Source organism: Protopterus annectens, chromosome 9.part0 (assembly GCF_019279795.1).
Source record: "Protopterus annectens isolate FY-2018-M chromosome 9.part0, PAN1.0, whole genome shotgun sequence".
Classification (NCBI taxonomy): Eukaryota; Metazoa; Chordata; order Ceratodontiformes; family Protopteridae; genus Protopterus; species Protopterus annectens.
Genome location: NC_056743.1, coordinates 1,806,884,701 through 1,806,910,435, shown reverse-complemented (window position 1 = coordinate 1,806,910,435; position 25,735 = coordinate 1,806,884,701). Strand labels below are relative to the sequence as shown.

At 43.5% G+C, this 25,735-nt stretch overlaps 1 protein-coding gene across 1 annotated transcript in view; it reads right to left on the bottom strand.

The window, feature by feature from the left end:
• SHFL (shiftless antiviral inhibitor of ribosomal frameshifting) overlaps nt 1-25,735 on the bottom strand; it is a 1,552,615-nt gene that overhangs the window by 629,438 nt on the left and 897,442 nt on the right. Inside the window, exon 7 of the mRNA XM_044084676.1 lies at nt 9,527-9,682. Within this exon, the coding sequence (XP_043940611.1) occupies nt 9,527-9,682 (156 nt within the window). The remainder of the gene's footprint in view (nt 1-9,526; nt 9,683-25,735) is intronic.

The following is a 25,735-nucleotide window of genomic DNA, read 5'->3' as shown; positions in this document are numbered from 1 at the left end:
CTTGGCCTGGCTGGCAGCCTTGGCAAGTGCAAAGGCCTTGATGGACATGGATACCAGAGGCCTAGCTGCCCCACGTGCAGGGGTAACCTTGTCCACAGGAATGGTGTCGGGTAAATCAAGAACTTCGGTTTCTGGTGGAAAATAAACAACCGGCACCGTTGTGGTCTCCGGGACCGAAGAACACGTTAACGCGATGTCGTCGGCCTGGGGCGGTAGAACTACCGCTTCCGAAGGGACCGATGCACTCGCGGAGGTCTTAGGCGTGGTATCAGTGGACGACGCGGGCCGAGGATGTCGGTCCCGGTCCTTGTGTTTTTTGGGAACTTGGGCTGTCGGTTGTTCCGATGGCATGATATATGCGAAAGATTCGCCAAAGAAGTCTTCGGCAAATTCTGCCCGGCGCCTGAGAGTGCGCTAATTAAAGCAAGCACAGGCAGCACAGGCCGAGACGTCGTGGTCTGGGCCCAGGCAAGGGAGGCAGTAAGAATGGAAGTCCTTATGAGGTATTTGTTTACCACAAGACAAACAATTATTAACTTTTTCAATTTTTTCTGACATCGGCTGAGGCAAGAAAAATGTTCCCAACGGGGTACTTAGCTTTTAGATGACTTCGGTAACTGAAACACAGGAGCTGACCGACCGGCACTTGCGAACTGCTTCTGCTTCGGGTACTGCGTGGCAAGAAAGACTGAAGAAGATGGCGTCGGAAGATGCCTTTATACTCCAGCCGCTCTGACGTCAGGGAGGAAGCGACATCAGCCGACGCCGGACCCAGACTTTGGAATCCGGCCGACCGAGGGCTGCCTGAGGCAGGACAACTCATATGTCAGGACTGCAGTTGCATTCTTGAAGGACATCCTCAGAGTCATTGGACGCTTGGTCAGATAAAGCTGCTGGGGATGTCTCTTTTTCTTTTAGCAGGGGAAGGCTGGCTTACCCTCATAAGCATCATCAGGTCTTCTGCCATTTTAAGCATCTGAGATTGTGGCAAGGAAGCAGGCGCTTGAGTTTGGGTCATTTCTTTAGGCATAGCTCGTACTCTTGGCCTTAGAAATTCGGTAGTTTTAGAAAGAACTGAAGATGCGAAAGAAGTCATCGATTTGTGTCGAATATCGGTAATGCGAAGAGCTTCCTCAGAAGCCCATGCCTGCATAGCAGCTCCGGACCCATCTAAGGTAGAGACATCCACAGGTTCTGTAGTCAAAGAAGAGTCTTGTGGCATACCGGACTCTGAACGGGTCTCTGTAGAGGCCTGCGAATCCATCAAAGTGGTCATCAGGGGATACGAACTGGCGACTAGCTTAACGGAAGCGTCGTTGGCAGTTTTGGACCGGTGCGGTCTGTCTCTGTCTTTATCCCTATGTTTTTTCAGGGAGATCAGTAGTTGGATGGCTTGCCGAAGCCATTTTGGAATACGGAGATCGAGAACAAAAGTATTTAGCTACAATAAGGGCCCGACGACGAATAGTTCAGGCTTTGAACAAAGCATAAAACCAATAGCGAGGTACATTGTACCTCAATGTAAGAATGGAAATCTCGGTGGGGTATTTGCTTTCCACAGGCGAGACAATTGTTAACTTTTTCCTGACATCGATTAGAGCAAGAAAAAAGGATCCCCAACAGAGTACTTAGCTTTAGAAGACTTCAGGATGATTCAAATTCTGAAATGAAAACTCAGGTAGTGGCCGAATGGCACTCGTGTGAACTGCTTCTGCTTTGGGCTCTTCGGCAAGAAAGACTGATGTAATGGCATCGGCTGCCTGTTTTTATACCCCTGACGTCATTCCTGACGTGACAGCAACCGATGCAGAAATACTAAGCCTCTGGTATTTGGGCCGACTGAGGGCTACCCCTGGCAGAATAATCCAAGTGTGATGACTGCAACAGTGAAACACCAAGAACATCATGTGGGTTATAATTGGTCCTAAAATTTATTGGAGAATGGTGCTATCAAACTATTATTTTGGTTCTCTGTGCAAACACCATTAATGGGCTCCACAACCTAAGAAAGACAGATCATTCTTAACACAGCATGAATGTAGAACACTACTTTCCCCATCCCCCACCAATCAGAAGTAGCAAATTCTGCCCAAATGTTGCCCACAGCCTAATCTATGCACATCTTCCAATGTTGCATCTTGAATTCATATTAATTGCCTATGCAATCACTACAGAAGGCTGGTGATAACAGGTAATGAATATTCATTAAACAAATCTATCAGCATAGGTATACAGAGCATTGTGCTTCTACTAGGAAATATATTTTACAAAAATGCTAGGAAAGACCGTGAAAAATCAGCCGTGTGGCAGCGCCGACACCTCGAAGCATGTCTTCACTTCAAGGTGGTCCCTACAAGTATGAGGGTTCTTTGCATGCCCTCATATGGGAACAGCCACCCTGAGCTACTAAAAAACTGGCAGAAGCTAAATTTAGACCTTAGCTTCAATTACATCAAATTACTCATTGAATATTTTCTACCGATAGAGAATGAATTATCGGAGAAAACGGACACTTTGTATAAAGACATGGTTAACAGATTTAAAGGGGAAATGTTCACTAATAGACTAGATAATCTTATCTGTCAAGTTGATGCATATGGAGAAAGACTGCAACAAATTAAGTTACGCAAACTCCAGAGAGACCATAGGGATTTCCTGAATGGCCAAGTTTTTGTTTGGCCGAGGAACAACCACGGAAATGGAACACAAAGGACTGAGTCGATACCCCTCAATGAAGCTGACAGAGGGGTTTCATCAGTTACATTAGACATTTCCCCATTAACGGATACTACTACACAAAATGATGCAATGGTGGTATCATCAGGCAGACTAAGACACATCACATCTGAATCGACGAACACTCCACCACCTAACCAAATGGCTCTGAATCAACATCATATTCTGGGAGCTATACCTAAGACCCAGCAAACAAATATTGAGTCTTTTTTACCGCTACCAGTACGACTGCAAAGGGACTCGAGAGGAAGATCAGTGAGCCGAGGAAGAGGCAAAAGGAAGCTATCAGGAGAACCATACATCAAGAGAGGTCGACTGAGGGATTAAATGACTTAGTTTTTAACTTATCTGAACTTTCACTTACAGACACGGACTATTGTGTACTTAACAAGGGTTTAAGCTTCATACCTGCACAGGTTAGCTATATTTCAGACACCCTAATTGATTTAAGAGCTTTTGCTCGGAAAATAGCATTGAAATTGTTTTTTAAAAAAGGGTCACGGAATATTAACAATGTAGCTGAATTTGAATGTTTTAAAAGGAAAAGTGCTTTCACACCTGTGCTTCACCCATGCATTGAATGTTTCATTAAGGCTTGTGAAAACGATTTATATAAATATTACGCACATCAAAGTAAGGGATCCCTTTCTGTTTTTCACAACTTGACTAAAGATGAATGGGCTTCCATTAATATCTTAGTGAAAAATACAAGGGTCACGATCAGGCCAGCTGATAAGGGTGGTGGCCTAGTATTATTGAATACAAGAGATTATTTAATGTACATGGGTTCATTATTACAGGATGATAATATTTATAGGCTGATAGATGAAAAAACAGTTGAAAGAATGATATATCAAGTACATCAGGATCTTTATGATTTAATGGCATGCAGACAAATTAGTCATGAATTTTATTTATTTTTATTAATTGAACATCCAACTATACCATATATCAAAGGTCTCCCCAAAATGCACAAGGGCACTTTACCACCACCCCTTCGTCCCATAGTTGTAGGACATAATTGGGTTACTGAGAACATCTCTATTTTTACTGAAAAAAGATTAAAACCGTTGGTCTCTAGTATTCCTACTATTTTGAAAGATTCTTAACTCATAGAAAATATTAAAAAATTGGATTATGACATATCTGAATCACATCTACTGGTGACTTTAGATGTAGAGTCTTTTTACTGCAATTCCTAATTCTTATGGAATGGAAGCTATTAGGTCTTTGTTGCATAAGAGTCAGATATATACCAATAATCAACAAATTCTACTGAATACCTACTAGAAATAGTATTAACTAATAATGTATTGACCTTTGATGATCTTTTTTATATTCAACAGTGGGGGGTCGCTATGGGCACCCCCTGCACAAATACATATGCTAATTTGGCTGTATATAACTGGGAAACTACATGTTTGTTCTCACATCCCACTTATAACAAGGTTCTCTCATACCATAGGTTTGTTGACTATATACTATTGGTATGGGATGGTACCTATGATGAATTGAAAAGCTTTATATCTGAACTAGAAGAAACTACAGATTTTTTAAGGTTTTCGATTGAACATTCTACAACTAAAATAAATTTTAGGGACCTTAATATTAAAAAAGATGGGAGAGGTGGACTTACAACATCTTTATACAGAAAAGAGTGCTGGAAAAACACTCTACTCCAATATGACAGCATGCATCCCAGGTTCATTTTTAAAAATATTGTCAAAGGACAATACATGAGAATTAACAGATTAAGTCAAGGAATAGATGAGCGTAATGATGAGTTTAATAAATTAGAACAACTATTTCTAGATAGAGGCTATAATTCAGATATGGTAGCCAGGACTAAAGAGATTTTTACTAATAATACATCTGTTAATAAATATAGTCACCATACATCATTCAGAAGTTGTTATACAGGTTATGATTCCTCCTTAATTTGTTTTACAATCAGTTATACCAGTGACAATAAATATTTAACAAATATTATTATGAAGAATTGGCACATCCTAATTACAGATGATGATATTAAACAATTAATAGGTATGAGACCAACCTTTACATATAAGAATTTGAAGAATTTAAAAAGGATACTATGTAATGAAAAAAGGCCTACAAGTCCTATTGCAATTAATACTAATAACAAAAATTATATGGATACCCATCCTTGTGGAAAGTGTAATTCATGCTCTTGGATATCTAAAGAAAGATACTTTGTACACCCTGAACTATCTTTTAAATATGAATTTAGGTGTTCAGCCAATTGTGAAGATACTAATATTGTTTATCTTGCAACCTGTGAATCGTGCTCTGCCTTTTACATAGGTATGACTACAAGACGACTGAAAGATAGAATACAGGAGCATATTTACGCGATTAAGAAAGCTGAACATAAAAATGCTCTTGCGAAACATATTTTAGAATTCCCAGAACATAGTTTTAGGTTCAGGATCTTACAGAGAAGAGAACCAAACACAAGGAAAGGAGATAATTTTAATGATCTGGAAAATTTGGAATTAAGTTGGATTTTAAAGTTTAGGGCCCAATATTATCCTGGCCTAAACACATATGTTAGTATTAGATCATTTTTAAAGAAACGTAAATATTAATGAATTAGTTCTATATATGATTTGCACTGTGTGTACAGATACCCCCTCCTTTTTTATATATATATATATATATTTGCAAGAGCACAATAGTATATTTTGATGAGTTTTAGGTATTTTCTATATGTCATATACCATTCATACTATAGTATATATTTTAGATATATATATATATATTTATTTTTATATTTGATTATATCTTATTTATTGCCATACATATTTATATATTTATATAATATATATATATATCACAATTTTTCATATATATATTTGACTTATTTTTTACTTATTTATTTGCTTATGCATATTTATATAGATAGATATATTGTACATTTTGAATGTTCTCTAGATAATGTCCTAGGTTATAATATGCAGTACATTTCATGGTATATAGATATATATTTTATAGTATTTTAACCTGAACAAAAGTAATTCTTTTATGTCAGATAAATTGGGGTTATACTTTAAGCATATATACAAATATGTGTAATTTTTATATGACTGTCTTTATACACACTAAACTAAGAGTTTAGTGTCTGCATGCTTTTTAAATAGGAACAACTGTCATTACATCTAAAAGTCCTTGATAACATATATTTATTTATTTCAGGATTTGTTTGTCTGTCAATGACATATTTTATTCATATTATATATACTCTTAACATGGTATGAGTACAGGCATTTTTATATATTTCCTTTATATTCTGTCATTGTTGTTCATGTTTCATTTTTTATTGATATATATATATAACTTTCATAGAGCCAATATTGAGTTATACTGTGCTTTTAGAAGGTAGCGTTTATAGCAGACAGAATTTACTTGGTTTTGCATGTTAACGAATGATCTAGCAGTTAATAGTGCAATAACTCAATTTCAATTAGTTTCTTACTTAATTGACTGATTAGAAGTAATTATTTATGTATATAAAGAGAGCTAATTCTTGTGTATTATTAATCTGAAGAAGCGTGCCTTGTGTATGCACGCGAAAGCGCTCATTTTCTGTTTTAAATAAAGAAGTGTCTTTTTACGTGGTGGTCGAGTTCCAGTTTTCCTTTTTTCGGCCTTAAAGAGATGCTTATGGGTTTCAGGAACCCTGTAATATCTGTCAGGCTTGGCAGGAGCAGGAGGGAGAGAATCAGGCGAAGCACTGGAGTCAGAATAAACATCATCAAGGACATCCAGCACTGGAGGAATAGCTAAAGGCCTGTGTTGGGGTAGCTTTAGGAAGGTACGAAGCCTTTTCCTGGAGTCAGAAAATTCCTGACCCTGCCACTGGAAATGTTCTCTCATGGAATGGAGTACTTCACCAAAAGAAATATCCTCTGGAGGAGAGGCAGAGGGAATTGAATCCTCAGCATCCGAGTCCTCATAGGCCTGGAAGGATTCTTCCTGGGTATCGGAGTGCTCTGAATCCCCAGAGGCTTCATCTGAAGAGAGGGTGTCTTGTCTGCTCAGTTCTAGGTCTTTTATCTGTAGGCAGCTGAGAACCTCTGTCTCGGTGCGGTTGGGACCCCCTGATTAGAGAGAATAAGATCTGCAGCAAGAGTCATGATCTGTCTATCGGAAGAGGGGCCCTGAACAGCAGGTTTAGGATGGGCCTTGGCCTGGCTGGCAGCCTTGGCACGTGCAAAGGCCTTGATGGACATGGATACCGGAGGCCTAGCTGCCCCACGTGCAGGGGTAACCTTGTCCACAGAAATGGTGTCGGGTAAATCAAGAACTTCGGTTTCTGGTGGGAAAATCAACAACCGGCACCGTTGTGGTCTCCGGGACCGAAGAACGCGTTAACGCGATGTCGTCGGCCTGGGGCGGTAGAACTACCGCTTCCGAAGGGACCGATGCACTCGCGGAGGTCTTAGGCGTGGTATCAGTGGACGACGCGGGCCGAGGATGTTGGTCCCGGTCCTTGTGTTTTTTGGGAACTTGGGCTGTCGGTTGTTCCGATGGCATGATATATGCGAAAGATTCGCCAAAGAAGTCTTCGGCAAATTCTGCCCGGCGCCTGAGAGTGAGCTAATTAAAGCAAGCACAGGCCGAGATGTCGTGGTCTGGGCCCAGGCAAGGGAGGCAGTAAGAATGGAAGTCCTTATGAGGTATTTGTTTACCACAAGACAAACAATTATTAACTTTTTCAATTTTTTCTGACATTGGCTGAGGCAAGAAAAAATGTTCCCCAATGGGGTACTTAGCTTTTAGATGACTTCGGTAACTGAAACACAGGAGCTGACCGACCGGCACTTGCGAACTGCTTCTGCTTCGGGTACTGCGCGGCAAGAAAGACTGAAGAAGATGGCGTCGGCAGATGCCTTTATACTCAAGCCGCTCTGACGTCAGGGAGGAAGCGACATCAGCCGACGCCGGACCCAGACTTTAGAATCCGGCCGACCGAGGGCTGCCTGAGGCAGAACAACTCATATGTCAGGACTGCAGTTGCATTCTTGAAGGACATCCTCAGAGTCATTGGACGCTTGGTCAGATAAAGCTGCTGGGGATGTCTCTTTTTCTTTTAGCAGGGGAAGGCTGGCTTACCCTCATTAGCATCATCAGGTCTTCTGCCATTTTAAGCATCTGAGATTGTGGCAAGGAAGCAGGCGCTTGAGTTTGGGTCATTTCTTTAGGCATAGCTCGTACTCTTGGCCTTAGAAATTTGGTAGTTTTAGAAAGAACTGAAGATGCGAAAGAAGTCATCGATTTGTGTCGAATATCGGTAATCCGAAGAGCTTCCTCAGAAGCCCATGCCTGCATAGCAGCTCCAGACCCATCTAAGGTAGAGACATCCACAGGTTCTGTAGTCAAAGAAGAGTCTTGTGGCATACCGGACTCCGAACGGGTCTTTGTAGAGGCCTGCGAATCCATCAAAGTGGTCATCAGGGGATACGAACTGGCGACTAGCTTAACGGAAGCGTCGTTGGCAGTTTTGGACCGGTGCGGTCTGTCTTTATCCCTATGTTTTTTCAGGGAGATCAGTAGTCGGATGGCTTGCCGAAGCCATTTTGGAATACGGAGATCGAGAACAAAAGTATTTAGCTACAATAAGGGCCCGACGACGAATAGTTCAGGCTTTGAACAAAGCACAAAACCAATAGCGAGGTACATTGTACCTCAATGTAAGAATGGAAATCTCGGTGTGGTATTTGCTTTCCACAGGCGAGACAATTGTTAACTTTTTCCTGACATCGATTAGAGCAAGAAAAAAGGATCCCCAACAGAGTACTTAGCTTTAGAAGACTTCAGGATGATTCAAATTCTGAAATGAAAACTCAGGTAGTGGCCGAATGGCACTCGTGTGAACTGCTTCTGCTTTGGGCTCTTCGGCAAGAAAGACTGATGTAATGGCGTCGGCTGCCTGTTTTTATACCCCTGACGTCATTCCTGACGTGACAGCAACCGATGCAGAAATACTAAGACTCTCGTATTCGGGCCGACTGAGGGCTACCCCTGGCAGAATAATCCAAGTGTGATGACTGCAACAGTGAAACACCAAGAACATCATGTGGGTTATAATTGGTCCTAAAATTTATTGGAGAATGGTGCTATCATAAACTATTATTTTGGTTCTCTGTGCAAACACCATTAATGGGCTCCACAACCTAAGAAAGACAGATCATTCTTAACACAGCATGAATGTAGAACACTACTTTCCCCATCCCCCACCAATCAGAAGTAGCAAATTCTGCCCAAATGTTGCCCATAGCCTAATCTATGCACATCTTCCAATGTTGCATCTTGAATTCATAATAATTGCCTATGCAATCACTACAGAAGGCTGGTGATAACAGGTAATGAATATTCATTAAACAAATCTATCAGCATAGGTATACAGAGCATTGTGCTTCTACTAGGAAATATATTTTACAAAAATGCTAGGAAAGACCATGAAAATTCAGATCTAAGTAGACTGCAAGTCAGATTACTTCTACAAGAGGCCTCAACCTGGGCAAACTGAAGGGTGAATAATGTTCTGCACTTAGAATCTTATCACTTAACAAGCAAGGACAGAGGGCTGCCTTCAGCCCAAATAAATTCAACACTAGCCTTTTCCAGATATGGGCAATGTGGTGATATGTTATTCCTTTACACAGCAACACTTGTCATTGCTAACATTCTATACACATCCTACAATGCTTTAACAGGGGCAAAAACAGTGCATTACTAAACTGCTATTTAAAAAAAGACATTGTACCATTTTTCTAACAGGAACCCTACGCCACCACATGCTGTCACAAGCCTGGCAAGCAAACTGCTTCTCCTCAAATGGTATTTGATTCTGCCTGGCATTGTTAAACATCCGGACATTCCTCTCAGTCAAAGGAAGTAAAGCTAACTGCTGGCCAAGGTCCTAGAGTAAAGAGAAAAAAAAAACATGAGAAACCATTATTTTATTTACCTGAAATTGTTAACCAGGTACGAGGACTGGCCAAAGACCCTTTTCAGCCATGATATGGGGCCACAGGCAAGGTAAAATTACAGTGATACAATGAAAGAAATTTATTTTTGAAAGAAAGTACAAAAGTGAGCAAAGTAAAGGTATATAAATCTTGATAAACTTCATTTCTTCATTTCATTGATAAGTTTCATGCTACATTCTAACAATGAAAGAGATAACATAGTGCAACATAAAAATGCTGGTAATCGCAGATAGTGTAATATATATGGATGTTAAATGGACTCAGAAAAAGCTACAGCAAAACATGACTTTATGAAATATGCCTTTCATTTTAGTTATCTATTCTTTGTATAATAGCTACCGTCTCAGAGCTCATGATTACCAGAAGTTTACCTGCATCTGACACAAAGTACAGTTTTGTACCTACCATAAATGTAGATGTTCGAGTGCTCATACAGCTGCAGTCATTACAGATGGGTTATCCTGCCGTCAGGCGGGTCCTCGGTCGGCCGAATTCCAAAGTCTAGGTCCGGCGTCGGTTGTCGTCGCTTCTTCCCTGACGTCAGTGCGCAGGGGTATAAAAGAGGCAGCCGACGCCATTTTCTTCAGTTTGTCTTGCCCCAGATGTCAGGTGCCCCCAGAAGGAAGGCAAAACATAAAGTTATGCAAACATGCAATACAGAATAATCAAAAAACAGTAGTTGCAAGCAAATACACCATAAGAGAATACCCCAAATAGGTTGTATGATAAGGTGTTTGTCATAAGGCTTGTCCTAAGAGGGGACAGAGGGAGGGTAACCTGGACTGCAGCTGTATGAGCACTCGAACATCTACATTTATGGTAGGTACAAAACTGTACTATGTTCATCGTGCATACAGCTGCAGTCATTACAGATGTGAATAATCCCAAAGCTAAGTAGGGGTGGTAGGCACTAAGTGGAACTAGGAGAAGCGAGGATGCCCTGCAAGACTGCTGTGGCAAAACCCGCTCTAGATTTAGAGAATAGTGGGAGGAGATAGTGCTTGGAGAAAGTGTGCACTGAACTCCAGGTGGCTGCTTCCAAAATGTCCTTGGTAGGGACCCCCCTGAGGAAGGCTGCAGAGGTAGCTGTGGCTCTGGTGGAGTGGGATCTAATGCATGCAGGCACAGTTTTTCCATGAAATTAGTAACAAAAGCGTATGCAGTGGGCTATCCATTTTGAAACTGTCTGTTTGGAAATAGCCTTTCCTTGAGCACCTGCAGCACAAGACACAAAGAGTTGCTCAGATTTCCTGAATGGCTTTGTCCTGTCCAAATAGTAACAAAGTTGTCTGTGAATGTCCAAGGAATGTAGTAGTCTTTCCCCTTTGTTTTGTGGGTTAGGATAAAAGGTAATAAGTGGACAGTCTGATTCAAAGCTACACTGGATACTACCTTTGGCATAAAGATAGGGTTCTTTCGTAAGGAAACTCTGTCCTGATGGAAAATGATGAATGGTTGCACAGCCATGAGGGCCTGTAGCTCCGAAACCCTGCGTGCTGAGGTGATAGCCAGAAGAAAGACTGTTTTCCATGACAAGTATTGTAGCTCTGTTGAAGAAGCTGGCTCGAAGGGAGGAAGGGTCAGCTTTTCCAATACGAAGTTGAGGTCCCAAGCAGGGACTGGTGGTTTCCTTGGGGGTTTTATATTCTTTGCCGCTCTGAGGAACTGCCTTAAGAGAGGATGAGAGAATAAAGGAGGATCTGTGTTGTATTGTGCAGAAATGGCTGAAGCATGGATCTTGATGGAGGAGAAGGAAAGTCCATTGTTTAACATCTCAGCTAGGTACTGTAAAATTTGAGGTATACTTATTACCCGAGGATTCTGTCCCTTTTCTTGATTCCAGGCACAAAATTGTTTCCATTTGGAGGAGTAGGCTTTTCTAGTAGAAGGTCTTCTGGCCTCCAAGATGACATCCTGCACCTCCTTGGAGAGGAGAATCTGTTGGGAAATCAAGGAATTCTCCATGCAGCTAGATTTAGAGTTTTGAAATGGCTGTGAAGGGTTTTGTAGTTGTGCTGTGACAACAGAAGAGGGACTAGAGGTAGGATCCACGGTGGGGAATGTGTCAGGCTCTTCAGGAGCGGATACCAGTGTTGCCTTGGCCAGTCTGGAGCAATGAGAATCATTTTCGGCCTCTCTGCTCTGGCTTTTAATAGAACTTTGGGCAGCAGAGGAAGAGGCAGGAAGGCATAGACTGTTAATGTTGTCCAATTGAAGGAAAGTGCGTCCACTTTCCAGGCCTGTGGATGATAGGTCCTTGAACAAAATGTTTTCAACTGGCAATTTCTGTGGGTAGCAAAGAGATCTATGTCTGGCTGTCCCCATGCCTGAGTTATCTTTGTGAAAACTTGAGGATGCAACTTCCATTCATGTGGATCTGTCATATTTCTGCTTAGGTTGTCTGCCAGTGTGTTTTCCTTCCCTGGCAGGAATTGTGCCTGTAGTTGAATTTGCAATTCCAGTGCTGTGTTCCATAGGGTCATGGCTTGCCTACACAGGGGGTATGAATGAGTTCCCCCCTGTTTGTTTATGTACCACATCACTGTGGTGATGTCTGTCCTTATCAATAGCTGGCCTGGATGCAGTAGGTCTTTGAAGATCATAATAGCATTTTGCACGGCTAACATTTCCTTTTGAAGGTGCTTCTCTTTTCGGGTCCATTTTCCCTAAATGCACTGATCTGTCATGTGTGCTCCCCAGGCGTAGTCCGAGGAGTCTGTTGTGATGATTTGAGTTGCTTGAGGTACACAGAAAGGAAGACCTGTGTTTCTTTGGCAAGCTTGAGCCCATCACAAAAATTCCTTTTGAAGGCATGGAATGAGTGGTATAATTGCTTCCAAGCTGTGGCTGTGCTGAGACCATAAGTTTTTTAGGTACCATTGAAGTTTCCTCATATGCAGCTTTGCACATGGGATTAGTAGGATGCAAGATGCCATGAATCCCAGAGCCTGCAGGACTTTCCTTGCAGTTAGCCTGGTGAAAGTTGCCATTTTTCTGAAGTATTGAGACAGTTGCCCTTGTTTGTCTGGCGTGAGGTAGGCCATCTGAGTGGTTGTATTCAAGCTGGCACCCAGGAAAATTATTTGTTGAGATGGTATTAGTTTTGATTTCTTTTTGTTGACTGTGTATCCCAGGAAGTTCAACAGTTTTATTACAAACGCCAGGTGCTGCAGTAGTATGTCCTTGCTGTCCGCTTGGATCAGGCAGTCGTCCAGATATGGGTAGACTTGTATCCCTTGTAGTCTGCAGAAGGCAATTACTGATGCCAGGCATTTCGTAAACACTCTGGACGCAGTAGATAAGCCAAAGGGCAATGCAGAGAATTGGTAATGGGTTGAACCTGCAAGTAATCTGAGGTATCTTCTGCAATCTTGTCTGATAGGGACATGCAGGTATGCCTCCTTGAGGTCCAATGTTACCAGCCAAGACTCCTTGCCCAGCATGGGAAGAAGCTGCTGTAATGTGAGCATCTTGAATTTTGGCACCAGTAAATATGTGTTTAGGATGGATAGGTCTAAGATAGGTCTCCAATCTTTGCCTTTCCTTGGTACCAGGAATAGTCTGGAATAAAACCCTTGACCTTGTTCTTTTGCAGGTACCTCTTGAATTGCTTTCATGTCCATGAGAGCTGAAATTTGTTTTTGTGCCTCTGCCCTTTGATTTTGTGGCAGGTTTGGCATGCCTCTCATTTTTGGAAGGGTGTGAAAGTGGAACCTGTAGCCTCTGTCTATAATGTCCAGAATCCATTTGTCTTTTGTGACAATATGCCAATTTTTTGAGAATAATGTCAGTTTTCCGCCCAAAGGTGCCGCCATTAATGCTTTGCTTGGCAGGTGTAGGGGGAAGTCATTGTGTCTGTTTTCTAAAAGACTGTGATCTATCTTCTCCACCTCTTGGAGTTGGGTGCTTGCCACTGTCTGGCTCTGAAAGATCCTTGAGGTTGCCCTCCACCCCTTGGGCGTCTGTATCTGCCCCTTTGAGGTCTGTCTGTGGCTGGAAAGGACCAATTTTTTGAAGGCCAGTTTCTGTTGAAACGTGGAGGTTGTACCTGTAGGAAATCTTTCACTGTTTGCATTGATTTTGCTTTTTCCTCCATTTTCTTTAGTACCTCCTCAACTTTAACACCAAACAATACATCTTTTTGAAGAGGTGCATCTAATAATTTAGCTTTGACATGATCTGGTGAGGTTTGTTCTTTGAGCCAAGCATGCCTATGTATAACAGACCCCGTAACAGCAGCTCTACATGAGGCCTCTAAAGCATCAAAACCACACTGCAAGGTATGTTTACCCACTTGCTCTGCACCATGCAACAAATCCTGCAACTCTTTTAAATCTGGTTGTTCTGGTTGTGTCATCTTGCTTTTCAGCTGAGATATCAAAAACTGTTGATACTTTAACATATGGAACTGACAGTTTAATGCCCTCATGGTTAAAGTGGCCGAGGTGTACACCTTTTCCCCCACCTTTCCAAAGCTCTGGAATCTCTCTCTGAAGGTAATGGGGTTTTTAGCAGTAGAGGCCTTAATTCCCTTGGGACCCTGTGAAATAGTTTCTGGGTCAGCAGTATGGCTTTTATATAGGAACTGGTGAGAATCAGGAACCCGGTAATACCTGTCTGGTTTAACAGGAGCTGGGGGCAAAGAATCTGGATTAAGGCTGGCTTCTGTGTACACATCATCCAATATATCTAAAACAGGAGGGATAGCCAGGAGCCTATGCTGGGGGAGCAGAAGAAATTCCCTGAGCCTTTTCTTGGAATCTGAGTAATCTTGGCCTTCCCAGTGAAAGTGTTCCCTCAATGTATGCAGGGTTTCCCCAAAAGAGTACTCCTCGGGAGACAGAGGGAATAGACTCTTCTGCATCAGAGTCTTCGAATGGAGAATAGGCATAATCCTGGTCCTCAGAAAGTTCTGAGGTAATAGAAGCTTGATCTGAGGAAGGGTAGTCTTCCTCTAATCTGGGCCTTTTGTCAGAGGGGGTTGAGAACCCTGATAAGAGTAATCAAATCCTCAGCCATTTTAAGCATCTGTTTTTAGGCATGGTGCCTTGAGAGGGGGTCTGAGGAACCTGTTTTTTGGTTTTCATGGCTGCTTTAGATTTAGTGAAGGCCTTAATAGAGAAGGAGGAAGGCCTGAAGACCCCTTGAGAAATGGCAGGCCTGTCTAAATTCTGAGTTTCCCCGCCAGGAGTGGCGTTGGTATCTGTAGTAGGAATGGGGGCCGAGGAGCCTGCGACCTCGGGTACTGAAGACACCGGTAATGTAGTGTCATCGGTACTCAGGGGCTGCAAAGGCGTCTCGCTGAGTACCGGAGAACTGGTAGTCGGCCTTAGCATGGTCTCAGTAGACGGTGTGGACCTCGTATGTCGGTCCTTATCTTTGCGTCTTTTGCTCAAACTGGAGTCGGAGTATCTGACGACATAATATAATTAAATTTTTTGCCAAAAAAAGTGAAGGGTGAACTCCGCCCGACGCTTAATAGTGCGCTTGTTGAATCTAGCACAAAAACGGCAGGCCGAGACATCGTGGTCTGGGCCTAAGCAAGGTATACAGAAACAGTGGAAATCCTTATGCGGTATTTGCTTCCCACATGAAATGCAATTATTAACTTTGTCTGACAACGGTCTGAGGCAAGAAAAGTTTCCCCAACGGGGCTTTCAAGAAGACTTCGGCTGAAATACTTTCGTAAATCTCAGGAGCTGGCCGACCGGTACTTGCGAACTGCTTCTGCTTCGGGTACCGCGCGGCAAGAAAGACTGAAGAAAATGGCGTCGGCTGCCTCTTTTACACCCCTGCCGCACTGACATCAGGACAGCAGGATAACCCATCTGTAATGACTGCAGCTGTATGCACGATGAACATCAGCAAATACATAGATTAATGCTCAAAAATCCTGAAATACAACTTCAGCTATAAAGAACACACCTTGCTACTTACCTGGCTAGCAACGGCCCTGCAACTTTTGTAGTTCTCAACTAATACCTTAAGAACAAGGGACCTAACTTCAAATAATGGTGACTGTGCATTGTGCAATGTAGAAAACAGCAGCTAACTGGGCTACTTTATGTTTAGAAGTGCAATATGCATGCACATATCTATAGTTCATGTTAGGTTAATACTGCATATTGAGCATTATACTCCACGCTAAGTGAAGAGGAAGAGTTTTAGTCACAGAAGGTACACGGACAGTTGCTCTTGCAATATGGCTAAGATTTTACCCACAATCCCCTTCCCCGTTAGCTCAGATTGAGTTTGCCCAACATAAGTAAAGCAGAGGTTTTCTCTGAGTAGAAACCCTGACATAGGAGTAGGATCCAATCCAATCCCCCAGGAGACTCCAGAGGGGGAAGGTGGGTGGGACATAATGAATGAATGAACACAGATGGAATGTTATGGTAAAAACATAAATTCTTTATCTGATATTGTTATTCATCATTCATTCCTTACCGATGGGACAGAGTCCCTAACTACCTTTAGTCCTGGGAGGCCCTTATGGAAGGATATTCTTAAGTACCATTGAAACAAAGGATGCTCTTCCCCTGGAGACCAAATCTAATTTGTAATGAGTGATAAAAGTGTGAGGGGTAGCCCAAGTTGCAGCTGCACAAATATCATTCATTCAATGAAGCCTTTGCATGAAAAGCAACAAAACTTACTACTGACCTGGTGGAATGTGCTCTGACCTTGCATGGTAGAGGAGTTTTATTCCATTGGTAGATCAAAGATATACAGTTTCTCAACCACTTGGACAAGGCTAATTTTGGGCATGAAAAGGACACAAAATAGCTAGTCTGATTTATGTACTGACTTTGTTCTGTCCAGGTAAAAGCGTAACTGTCTACGTACATCCAGCAAATGAAGACAGTATTCTCCTTCGTGAGTAGTTGGGGAAAAAGACTCATAGGTCACTCATTTGATTAACTGTCAATTCTGAAATAACCTTGGGCAGAAAAGAAGGATTAGTCCGAAGTGATACTCTGTCTTTATGAAATACCATGTAAGGGCGTTTAATACACAAAGCTTGAAGTTCTGAAATGCGTCTGGCTGATGTGACAGCTACCAAAAATAATGATTTCCGGGACAGAAACTTTAGGTCGCAAGTGGAAGCAGGTTCAAAGGGCAATCGTGTCAGGGATTGTAGTACAAGTGTTAAATTCCAAGGTTCGATGGGTTCCCCTAAGGGTGGCCTGATATGCAAGACCCCTTTTAGGAAAGTTCTGCAGAGACAATGGGAGATTAGCGATGACTCTTGAAAACCATTATGGAAGTTTGAGATAGCAGCTAAGTACACTCAAATGGTTGAAGCTGCTGCTCCTGCATGAAGAAAACTTGACAGATAATCCAAAATCACAGTAACAGGAGCTGAGCAAAGGCCTGTCTCTCTGACGTGACCAAACAAGGAAGCTCTTCCACTTGCCGAGACAGATTTTCCTGGTGGATGGTTTATGTGAAACCAGAAGGATATTATGCACTGGGAAGGTAAGGTTATTCTGCATGGTGACTACTGGAAGTGGAGAAACCAAGATGTCAGCTTGAGACTGGATATGTTTGGGTGAGTCAACCTTTGTGGGTGCAAGATCAAGTCTGGAGTTGGATCTAAAAATCCAAGGTTGATGTACTAGGTAAGGCCAGAGGAAGGGAAACCAAATTTGTTGAGGTCAGTAAGGGGCAATGAGGATTATTCTGCTTCTCAGATGAAGGGCTTTCTTTAGAACTTGGGGAAAGGGAGGAAAAGCATACGTCCCGTGGGCCAATCGTGACTCTCAGCATCCCTTGGGGACTCCCCTTTCGGGGGGATTAGGGTAAAGTAGCTGCAGCATTTGTGGTTTGCTGGAGAGGTGAATAGATCGCAGCAAGGCTGACCCTAGCGGTTGAAGATCTTCGCTGCAATAACAGGACTGAGGGACCACTCGTGAGGCAGAAAGATACATCTGCTCAGTTTGTCTGCAATCACATTGGAACCCCTGGGAATATGCCTTGCACCCAGAAAGCGTTTGGAAGTGATCACACATTGCCAAATTCTCATGGCTTCTCGACACAAAGGGTAGGACTTGGTTCCCCCTTTTTTGTTGATGTAGCAGACTACTGACGTTGTCTGATTGAATAACGTTTGCCCCTGACGGTAGGGTGGATTGAAATACTCAGTTCTAGGAAAATGATATCCAGGTGGGCCTCTATGTCTGACCAAGTTCCTTGGACTGTCTTCCCTTGGTAAAGTCCCCCCCAGCCCCATCAGGGCAGTGTCCGTAGTCACTGTGGCCCTTGTCTGTTGTGGGTAAAAGGGGTGACTCCACAGTTGACTGTCTGGCTTCATCCACCACATTGAGTCCTGCTTGCATCTCTGAGTTATCCTTATTTGAAAGGACAAGGGATGTTGTAAGGGGTACCACTGTGTTAGAAAGAGCCATTGGAGAATTCTCATGTGTAGTAGCCAGAAGAAGTTGTCTTGCCAAGGGCACAACGGTAACTGACACTGCCATGGAGGCCAGGTGTTGTAGGACTGTTTGAGCTGGGACTATGCTTTGACAGAGTATCACCTGAATTTGGGATCTTATCCTATGTAATCTGTCGTCCGAGAGAGAGACTAGGCAAGCACTCATGTTGAAAATTGCTCTGATAAACTCCAAGGATTGAGAGGGGAACAAGTTGCACTTTTCCCAGTTTACTGAAATCCCCACATATTCTGCTATTCTGAGAGTAGTGAAGTGCTATCTCCAGTAGACGTTTGGTGGGGGCAGTAAGGAGCCATTCATCTAGATATGGAAACACCCAGAATCCTTGTAGTCTCAAGTGAGCTGTTATCATTGCATGCACTTGGTGAACACTCTGGGGGCTGTAGAGAGTCCAAAAGGCAGCACGCGGAATTGGAAATAATTGGCTCCTAGCCGGAAGCAAAGAAATCTTCTGGAGAGTTTGTCCATTTTTATGTGGTAACACGCATCCTGAAGATCTATTGACCACATCCAGTAGTCTTTCTCCAAGAACGTAAGGATAGACTGAACCGTGACCATCCGGAATTCCTCCTCTTTGACAAATTTGTTCAGGATGCTGAGATCCAGAATTGGTCTCCAGTCCCATCTTTTTTGGCACTAAAAAGAATCTTCAGTAGAATCCGGATCCTATCTCGTCTGGTGGGACTGTCTGGATGACTCTCTTTTGAAGCAGCTTTTGAATTTCTAGTTCATATGTATGTAACTAGGCTACCTGCCCAAAAACATTTATAAGCCTATCCAGAGTGTGTCGGCTTTCGCCGCCCCATTGATTAATTAACTGACCCTATGTCAAGTAGAGCCAATTAAGTGATCCCAGGGGTGTATTTTCTGTTACCCATCCACTCGTCAAGGTTTCTCTTGAAGAGTGTTAGTAAGGGGCTCTGCCTAATGTAGTTAGGAATTTTGTTCCAAAGCATGGGGAATCTCTGTGATAGGAATCTATCCCTCCAGCATTTTCTATTCATTGTTGTAGCGAGGTTTAGCTCACTAGAGCGCGTGGCTCACAGTGATTTGGATTTCTTTAGGTGGAGCATGTCCATCAATTCTGAGTTGGACATGGCTTTGTAAGTCAGGCAGAGATCACCTCTGAGTAAACGATATGCCACTGAGTACAGCCAAAGTTTTTTCAATCGGGCTACATAGGACATATGTTTGAGGCCAGTAATCCTCTTGGTGAGGTACTTCTGTGGACTTTCCAGCTGTTGAAGTGTCTTGGGAGGTACATCCCAAATGAGGCATTGTACTCTATGATGGGTCTGATGAGTGACAAGTGGAGAGGCACTATAACCTCTTTATTTCTAGATGCGAGCCCTTTAGTAATTAGATGGGCCACATAGAAGGATTTCCTAACTACTTTGGCAATATGATTGCCGAAGGAGAGATTACTATCTACCTGGGTCCCCAGATCTCTTATTACCTCTTCTGTATTAAGGGGGCTGCCACCTATATGGTAATTCGTTGGTGTTTTGTTTTTCCCAAATGGGATGACTACACATTTTTTGGCATTTAACTTGAGGCCATGACTTTGACACCAGGTGTCTGTCTCAATAAGGCCCTTTTGGAGGATGTCCGTGTCAGCCAGAGAGTCAATTATGGCTCCCAGTTTGCAGTCATCAAATAACTTGGTTAGCCATAGTCCTCCTGTGTTTGCCTGTACTTCTGAGATGTATATGCTGAACAGTAGGGGTCCCAACACCAAGCCTTGCGGGACACCACTTGTGACTGGTTTAGAGTTGGACCTGGAGCCCGCTATTCTTACCGTGTGAGTTCTGTCTGTAAGCCAGTTGGCAACCCATCTCGTGACGTAGGGGTTTATGTTCAAGCTGGTGAGTTTTTCTGTAATACCCGAGTGGAGAATGGTGTTGAAAGCCTTGGCGAGGTCAAGGTAGGCTGTGTGAACCACCTTTCCCTCATCTATGGCCTTGGTGACAGTCTCGAATAAGTCAACCAGGTTTAGTAAGCATGATCTGCCCTTAACAAAGCTGACCTGGGTCGGGTCAAGTGTTTCGAGGTTCCCAATGTCTTTGTTAATGAGTTCCATGATGATGTGCTCCATAGCCTTGCAGACCATGCTAGTCAGGCTTATGGGACGATAGTTACCAGGGTCAGTTGTGGCCCTGCCTTTGTGGAGCAGAATAACCGTTGCTGATCGCCATTCTATGGGCACATAGCCTGTGGAGAAGCTGAGGTTGAACAGCGTGTTTAGGTGGGGGGGGGGGTTTAGTTCATTCTGTAGTTTGTGCAGGATGCAGCCTGGGACACCATCTGGCCCCATTAACGCTGTGCTTTTGAAAGGGCTGTTTTCACTTGTATGTCTGTGATTTCTAGGACACTACACTTTTCCGGTATATTTGTGGGCTCTTTTGGGGGTGAAGTTTGTACTGAATCTATTTGCCAGGATGTTGGCAGTATCAGTAGGTTCAGTATATTTTGTGCTATTTTGCATAGCTCAGTGCATATCTGCGAGTTGCCACTTAGATTGTTAACATAGCTAAAGAAGGCTTTGTGCTTATCTTTTGAATCCGTGGCTATTTTTCTTTCGAAGTTAGCCTCGGATGATTTTATGAGGGACCTTAGTTTCTTACTGATACATATTCACAGATATCTTTCCTTCTTGGGATTTGCTTTTTTTCTGAACTAGTTTCCTCCTCCTATTGTATAGCCTGATTATGGCAGGGTTCTACCAGACTAGTTTCCTTCTCTTAGAGGAGTGAGTCTTGGTTTTGCTAGGGATGGCATGATCCATGCATCCTTGTAGGTGCTCATAGAGTGCATTCGTAAAGGTTTCTGCATCTTAGGCAGCGTTATCCTTTAGCGCGGGGGCTGTGAAACTTACTGCCTCTGTCTTAAGTAAGGTGAAGTTTGCTTTAGAAAAGTTTTTTACTGTGGTTTCCTTATTTGGGGGTGGTGGTGGAGTGTGGACATCCAGAGTGATTAGTTTCTGGTCTGATTGAATCAGTGATGGGTTGACCTCCGGTGTGGAACACCTGTCGCCCATGCTGGTGATGACCAGGTCCCAATATGTTTTCACCTCTGGTAGGGGAGTTTACCAGCTGATCCAGGGCGTTTGAGTTGATGAATTCCAGGAAGCGCTGGGCCTGGGAGTTTGTACATGAGTAGTTTTCCCAGTTAATGGTAGGGTAATTGAAATCGCCCAATATCAGGGTGTTCGGTAAGACCTTCATGTTTTCCAGTGTCTCCAGAAAGGCGGAGTGGTGGTTCTGGGTCATGGCGGGTGATCTTGTAGCAGGCCACAATTTGCATTGCAGATTTGCTCGATGTTAGTTGCACATGGATGATCTCAGAGGTATCATGCTGTACCACTAACCTGGAGGTGTAGGTATCCTTGATGAAAACGGATACACCCCCTCCTTTTGTGCTTCAGTCCGTGTTCTGTGGCCGAAATGTGTGGTATGAGTTGTAGCCCGGTAGTGGTGTGGTGATCTCTGGAGCCTTGAACCAGGTTTCAGTTACTGCACATGTTCTCCATACTGAGAAGTGCTTCGAGCGCGTGCATTTTGAGATTTAAACTCCTGGCTTTGAATAGCATAACCCTCAGATTTTTGTTAATTGTGCTGTTTATGGTGGTGGGTTTGACTTTTGAGCCTTGCCTAAAAAAGGCACTATGTGGGCAGCAAGAGCCTTGCCCAGTTTTTGAAAGCCTAGGGGTGACAGGTGCAAACTGTCTCTTACGAAGCAACACAGCTTGTCAAGCATGTCGTCCCAGGCTGACAGACACTGGATCCCCTTTGAATGACACCAGAAGCTTGGCCAATTGATGAAATTGATATTTTTTTCTTTATACTGAGGTATCACTCTTGGTGAGGGCAGGATGGTCATACTCAGGGTCAAGGTCATACCCGCCTGGGCTACATGATCAGAGAGCTCTTCCATGTCTCTTTTCGTGTAGTCCAGGGAGGTATGTCTCAGGTCATTCACACCAACATGAAAAATGACAGAGTCATATTTGTACTTGTTCTGGAGTGACCTGAGTGCTTGAGTTATGTGGCGGATTCTGGCTCCCGACAGGCAGCTAACAGTAACCTTCTCCTTGTCCAGTCTAGTGAGTGGGACGTCAGTGTGCCTGACTATAGAGTCACCTATTACTAGTGTGTTAGGTATGTTATTTCGCCTTAAGGGATGTGCTTGTGCAGCACACTGATTTTGTGTTTTGTGTGTTGTCTGGTTTGTGATGGGAGGTGCAGGTTGTTTGGGTGTCTGCTTTGGAGGTCTTTGATGCTTTTGCAGGTTTTTATTTAGAGCCTCTGAGTATGATTTTGTGTATTTATGTGTATTTTTTGCCAGTGTTGGTTTAGTGGGTCTGTGTGTGGCTGGAGGTGTGGTGCAAGTGTTAACCTTCTCCTCTTGACTGTCTGTTCCAGTCTTGGGTGGAAAGAGCTTAGCCTCCAGTTTGGCTGTATAATTGCATCTCTCGCATATGTTAGTGTTTTGTGGTAGGAGGAGAGGGTTGTCTGTGTACATGAGGCAGTTGTAACATTGCCTCAGGATACCCAGATTCACCAGATGGACTGCAGAGTACACCTGAAATTGCCCTTTGGTCATGCCTGACTAGTAGGATGAGCTGCTTAGTCGCTTGGTTGGTGAAGGGTGTATAAAGAGCCTTGCCCTGCTGGGCAATCAAGTGTCTGGGTATATTAGTGCTTGCTATTAGGTCTGAGCAAGTGCTGGACTGTAGGATGCTTTTTGAGTGCTTAGGTTGAGAGTTAGACTAGTTTCAAGGGAAAAACTAAATAGGAGACTTAGTGGAGCCGGGAAAAATTCAACCCTAGTGAACCAGCACTGCCCGGCACACAAAACTGCGCAAACGCATTTTTTAAAGCAGGGAAATGAAAGCGCTAGAAATGGCCAATAAACTACTAACTTCTGGGCTGGAAACACTCCTCCAGGGACAGATAGGCTGCTCAAAGCTCCCCTCTCTAACAGATGAACACAAACTTCCTTCTATCCAAGTAAGGTATGGGCAACTCAAAAACTTGTAACACAGCCCTGAATTCAGCACTAGCCTGAAAACTGGACTATACTAGCTTAGAAAGGCAGGAAACAAGGATTTTTTTTTTTAAAGTTAAGGCAAAAACAGTAAAAAAATACACTTAAAACAGCTTTATACGACAAAGGCTATCACACTTTAGTGTGTAGCCTACAACAGTTAAACAAATTATTTAAACAAAAAACTTTTTAAAAAGTGCAGGCAGTCAAATTACAATAAGTGAAAAAAAAACAAGCTTTTAAATCACAATAAACATTGAAAAATCTGCGCTTAGGCAGAATACAGTTAAGTACAGCAAGAAAATACAGAAAATCGATAATCACTCTACAGTCTCTCTTCTAAGCTAGAATACTTGTATCAGTTTAAGGCTTTCTAGTGCTTCCCAGTAGGTTCATTACAGGAAAGATGGGAAACAAGAACAGATGTGGTCTTGAAAACCAGAAAGTTGAAAGAGATGGACAAACTGCCCAAATGGTCAATAAACTACAATTTCCGGGCCAAGAACTCCTCCTCTTGTGGTAGACAGGCTAACTAGTGCTTACCACTTCCACTGATAAGCTAGAAGGCTTTCCTCCAACACAGAAAGGCTTGCGGGGTTCAGAAGCTTACCAACAGTCCTGGATACAGCAGCTCTGTATCTGGACTAGGCTAGTTACAGGAAAGGTGGGAAACAAGCGCAAGTGCGGCTTTTAAACCAGAAAGTTGAAAGAGATGGAAAAAACTGGCCAAACGGCCAATAGCTACAATTTCTGGGCTAGGAATCACTACTCGTGTGGTACACTCCCACTGATAAGCTAGAAGGATTCCCTCCAACACAGAAAGGCTTGGGGGCTCAGACGCTTACCAACAGTCCTAGATACAGCAAGTCTGTATCTGGACTAGACTAGTTACCGGAAAGACGGGAAATGAGCGTAAATGCGACTTTTAAACCAGAAAGTTGAAAGAGGTGGAAAAAAAACTGCTCAAACGGCCAATAAGGTACAATTTCTGGGCCAGGAACCACTCCTCTTGTGGTAGATAAGCTACCTAATGCTTACCACTCCCACTGATAAGCTAGAAGGCTTCCCTCCAACACAGAAAGGCTTGGGGGGGCAAGCTTACAAAGAGTCCTGGACACAGCAAATCTGTACCTAAACTAGACTAGTAACAGGAAAGCCAGGAAGCAAGCACGAACACAGGCTTTTAAATCAGAAGGTTGAAAGAGATGGAAAAGCTTCCCAAACGGACAATAAACTATAATTTCTGGGCCAGAAACCACTCCTCTTGTGGTAGATAGGCTACCTAGTGCTTACCACTCCCATTGATAAGCTAGAAGGTTTCCCTCCAAGACAGAAGGGCTTGGGGGGCTCAGAAGCTTACCAACAGTCCTGGATACTACTGTTTCCCTTTGACTGGGTAGAATGTCAGGAATTCGACTTGGTGACTTTGGGTAGAGATTTAACGGGACGTGGTATCCTCTGGTTATGAGCCGTTGCACTCATAAACCCACTGTTATTGTTAGCCAGGCAGAATGGTGCAAGGAAAAACTCCCCCCAACTGCTTCCAAAGGAAAGCAATCGGGCTGCTGCTCAGGACCGCTGATAGGGTTGTCCAGAGAATGGATCTCTGGAACCCTGGTTACATGGACCACTTCTGCCCCAGTAAGGGTGCCTTCCGGAGGAGTTACCCCCCTCTGCCCCGGAAAGTAAACTCGCCACATGCGTCAAGGAAAGGACCCTGTGATTTTTTTGTGCCACATCTTTCCGCTCCTCTGGTTCCTAGAGTATGGAAGCTGAGGGGTGGAAAAACGCATGCTCACGGCAGACAGGATTTTGCCATCCTTCTCACACCTGGCCAATGTGTCCTTCACTTCTAGGCTGAAAAGGGTGGAGGCTTCTACTGCTGCATTAAGGAAGGAAGAATTAAACGGGGCCGCAAAATCACAAAGGCGCATCCAGGCGTGACTTCTCATGACAACACCTGAAACCGCCGTTCTGGCTGCTCCTTCAGTGGTGTGAGAAATCAAACACACGGAGGAGTTGGCAATGGATTCCAGGGTAGCTAGCTGCGAGGCAATTTTTTCGTGGACCTCGCCAGAGACAGCTCCTGCTAAGGTTTCAGACAGTTTGATGACTGGGTCTCTCTGAAGCCTGGTGAAGTGTGTCAGATAATTCAAAGACCTAACAGCAAAGGTTGATGACGCAAAGACCGTCTTTCCTAGCCTGTCCACCGCCAGAGACTCCCTATTTGGGGGTGGACAGTTTGGCTCTCCTCGGCCAGTTCCTTTTTTTGTGGCTGCCACAGCCACCACTGCGTGTACTGGAAGGCCCTTGGACCAATGTGAGCACTGTTCAGGACGAGATAAAATTTTGTCCGGCTTCCATGGGATTGGTTTATCCATGCATGCTGCACAATGAGTTGAACCAGCTCTCTTGCAGGTGGTGTCACCCAGGAGGTAGAGGGTCGAGCACGAAAATCCTGCAGGAACACGGACTCCTCGGAGG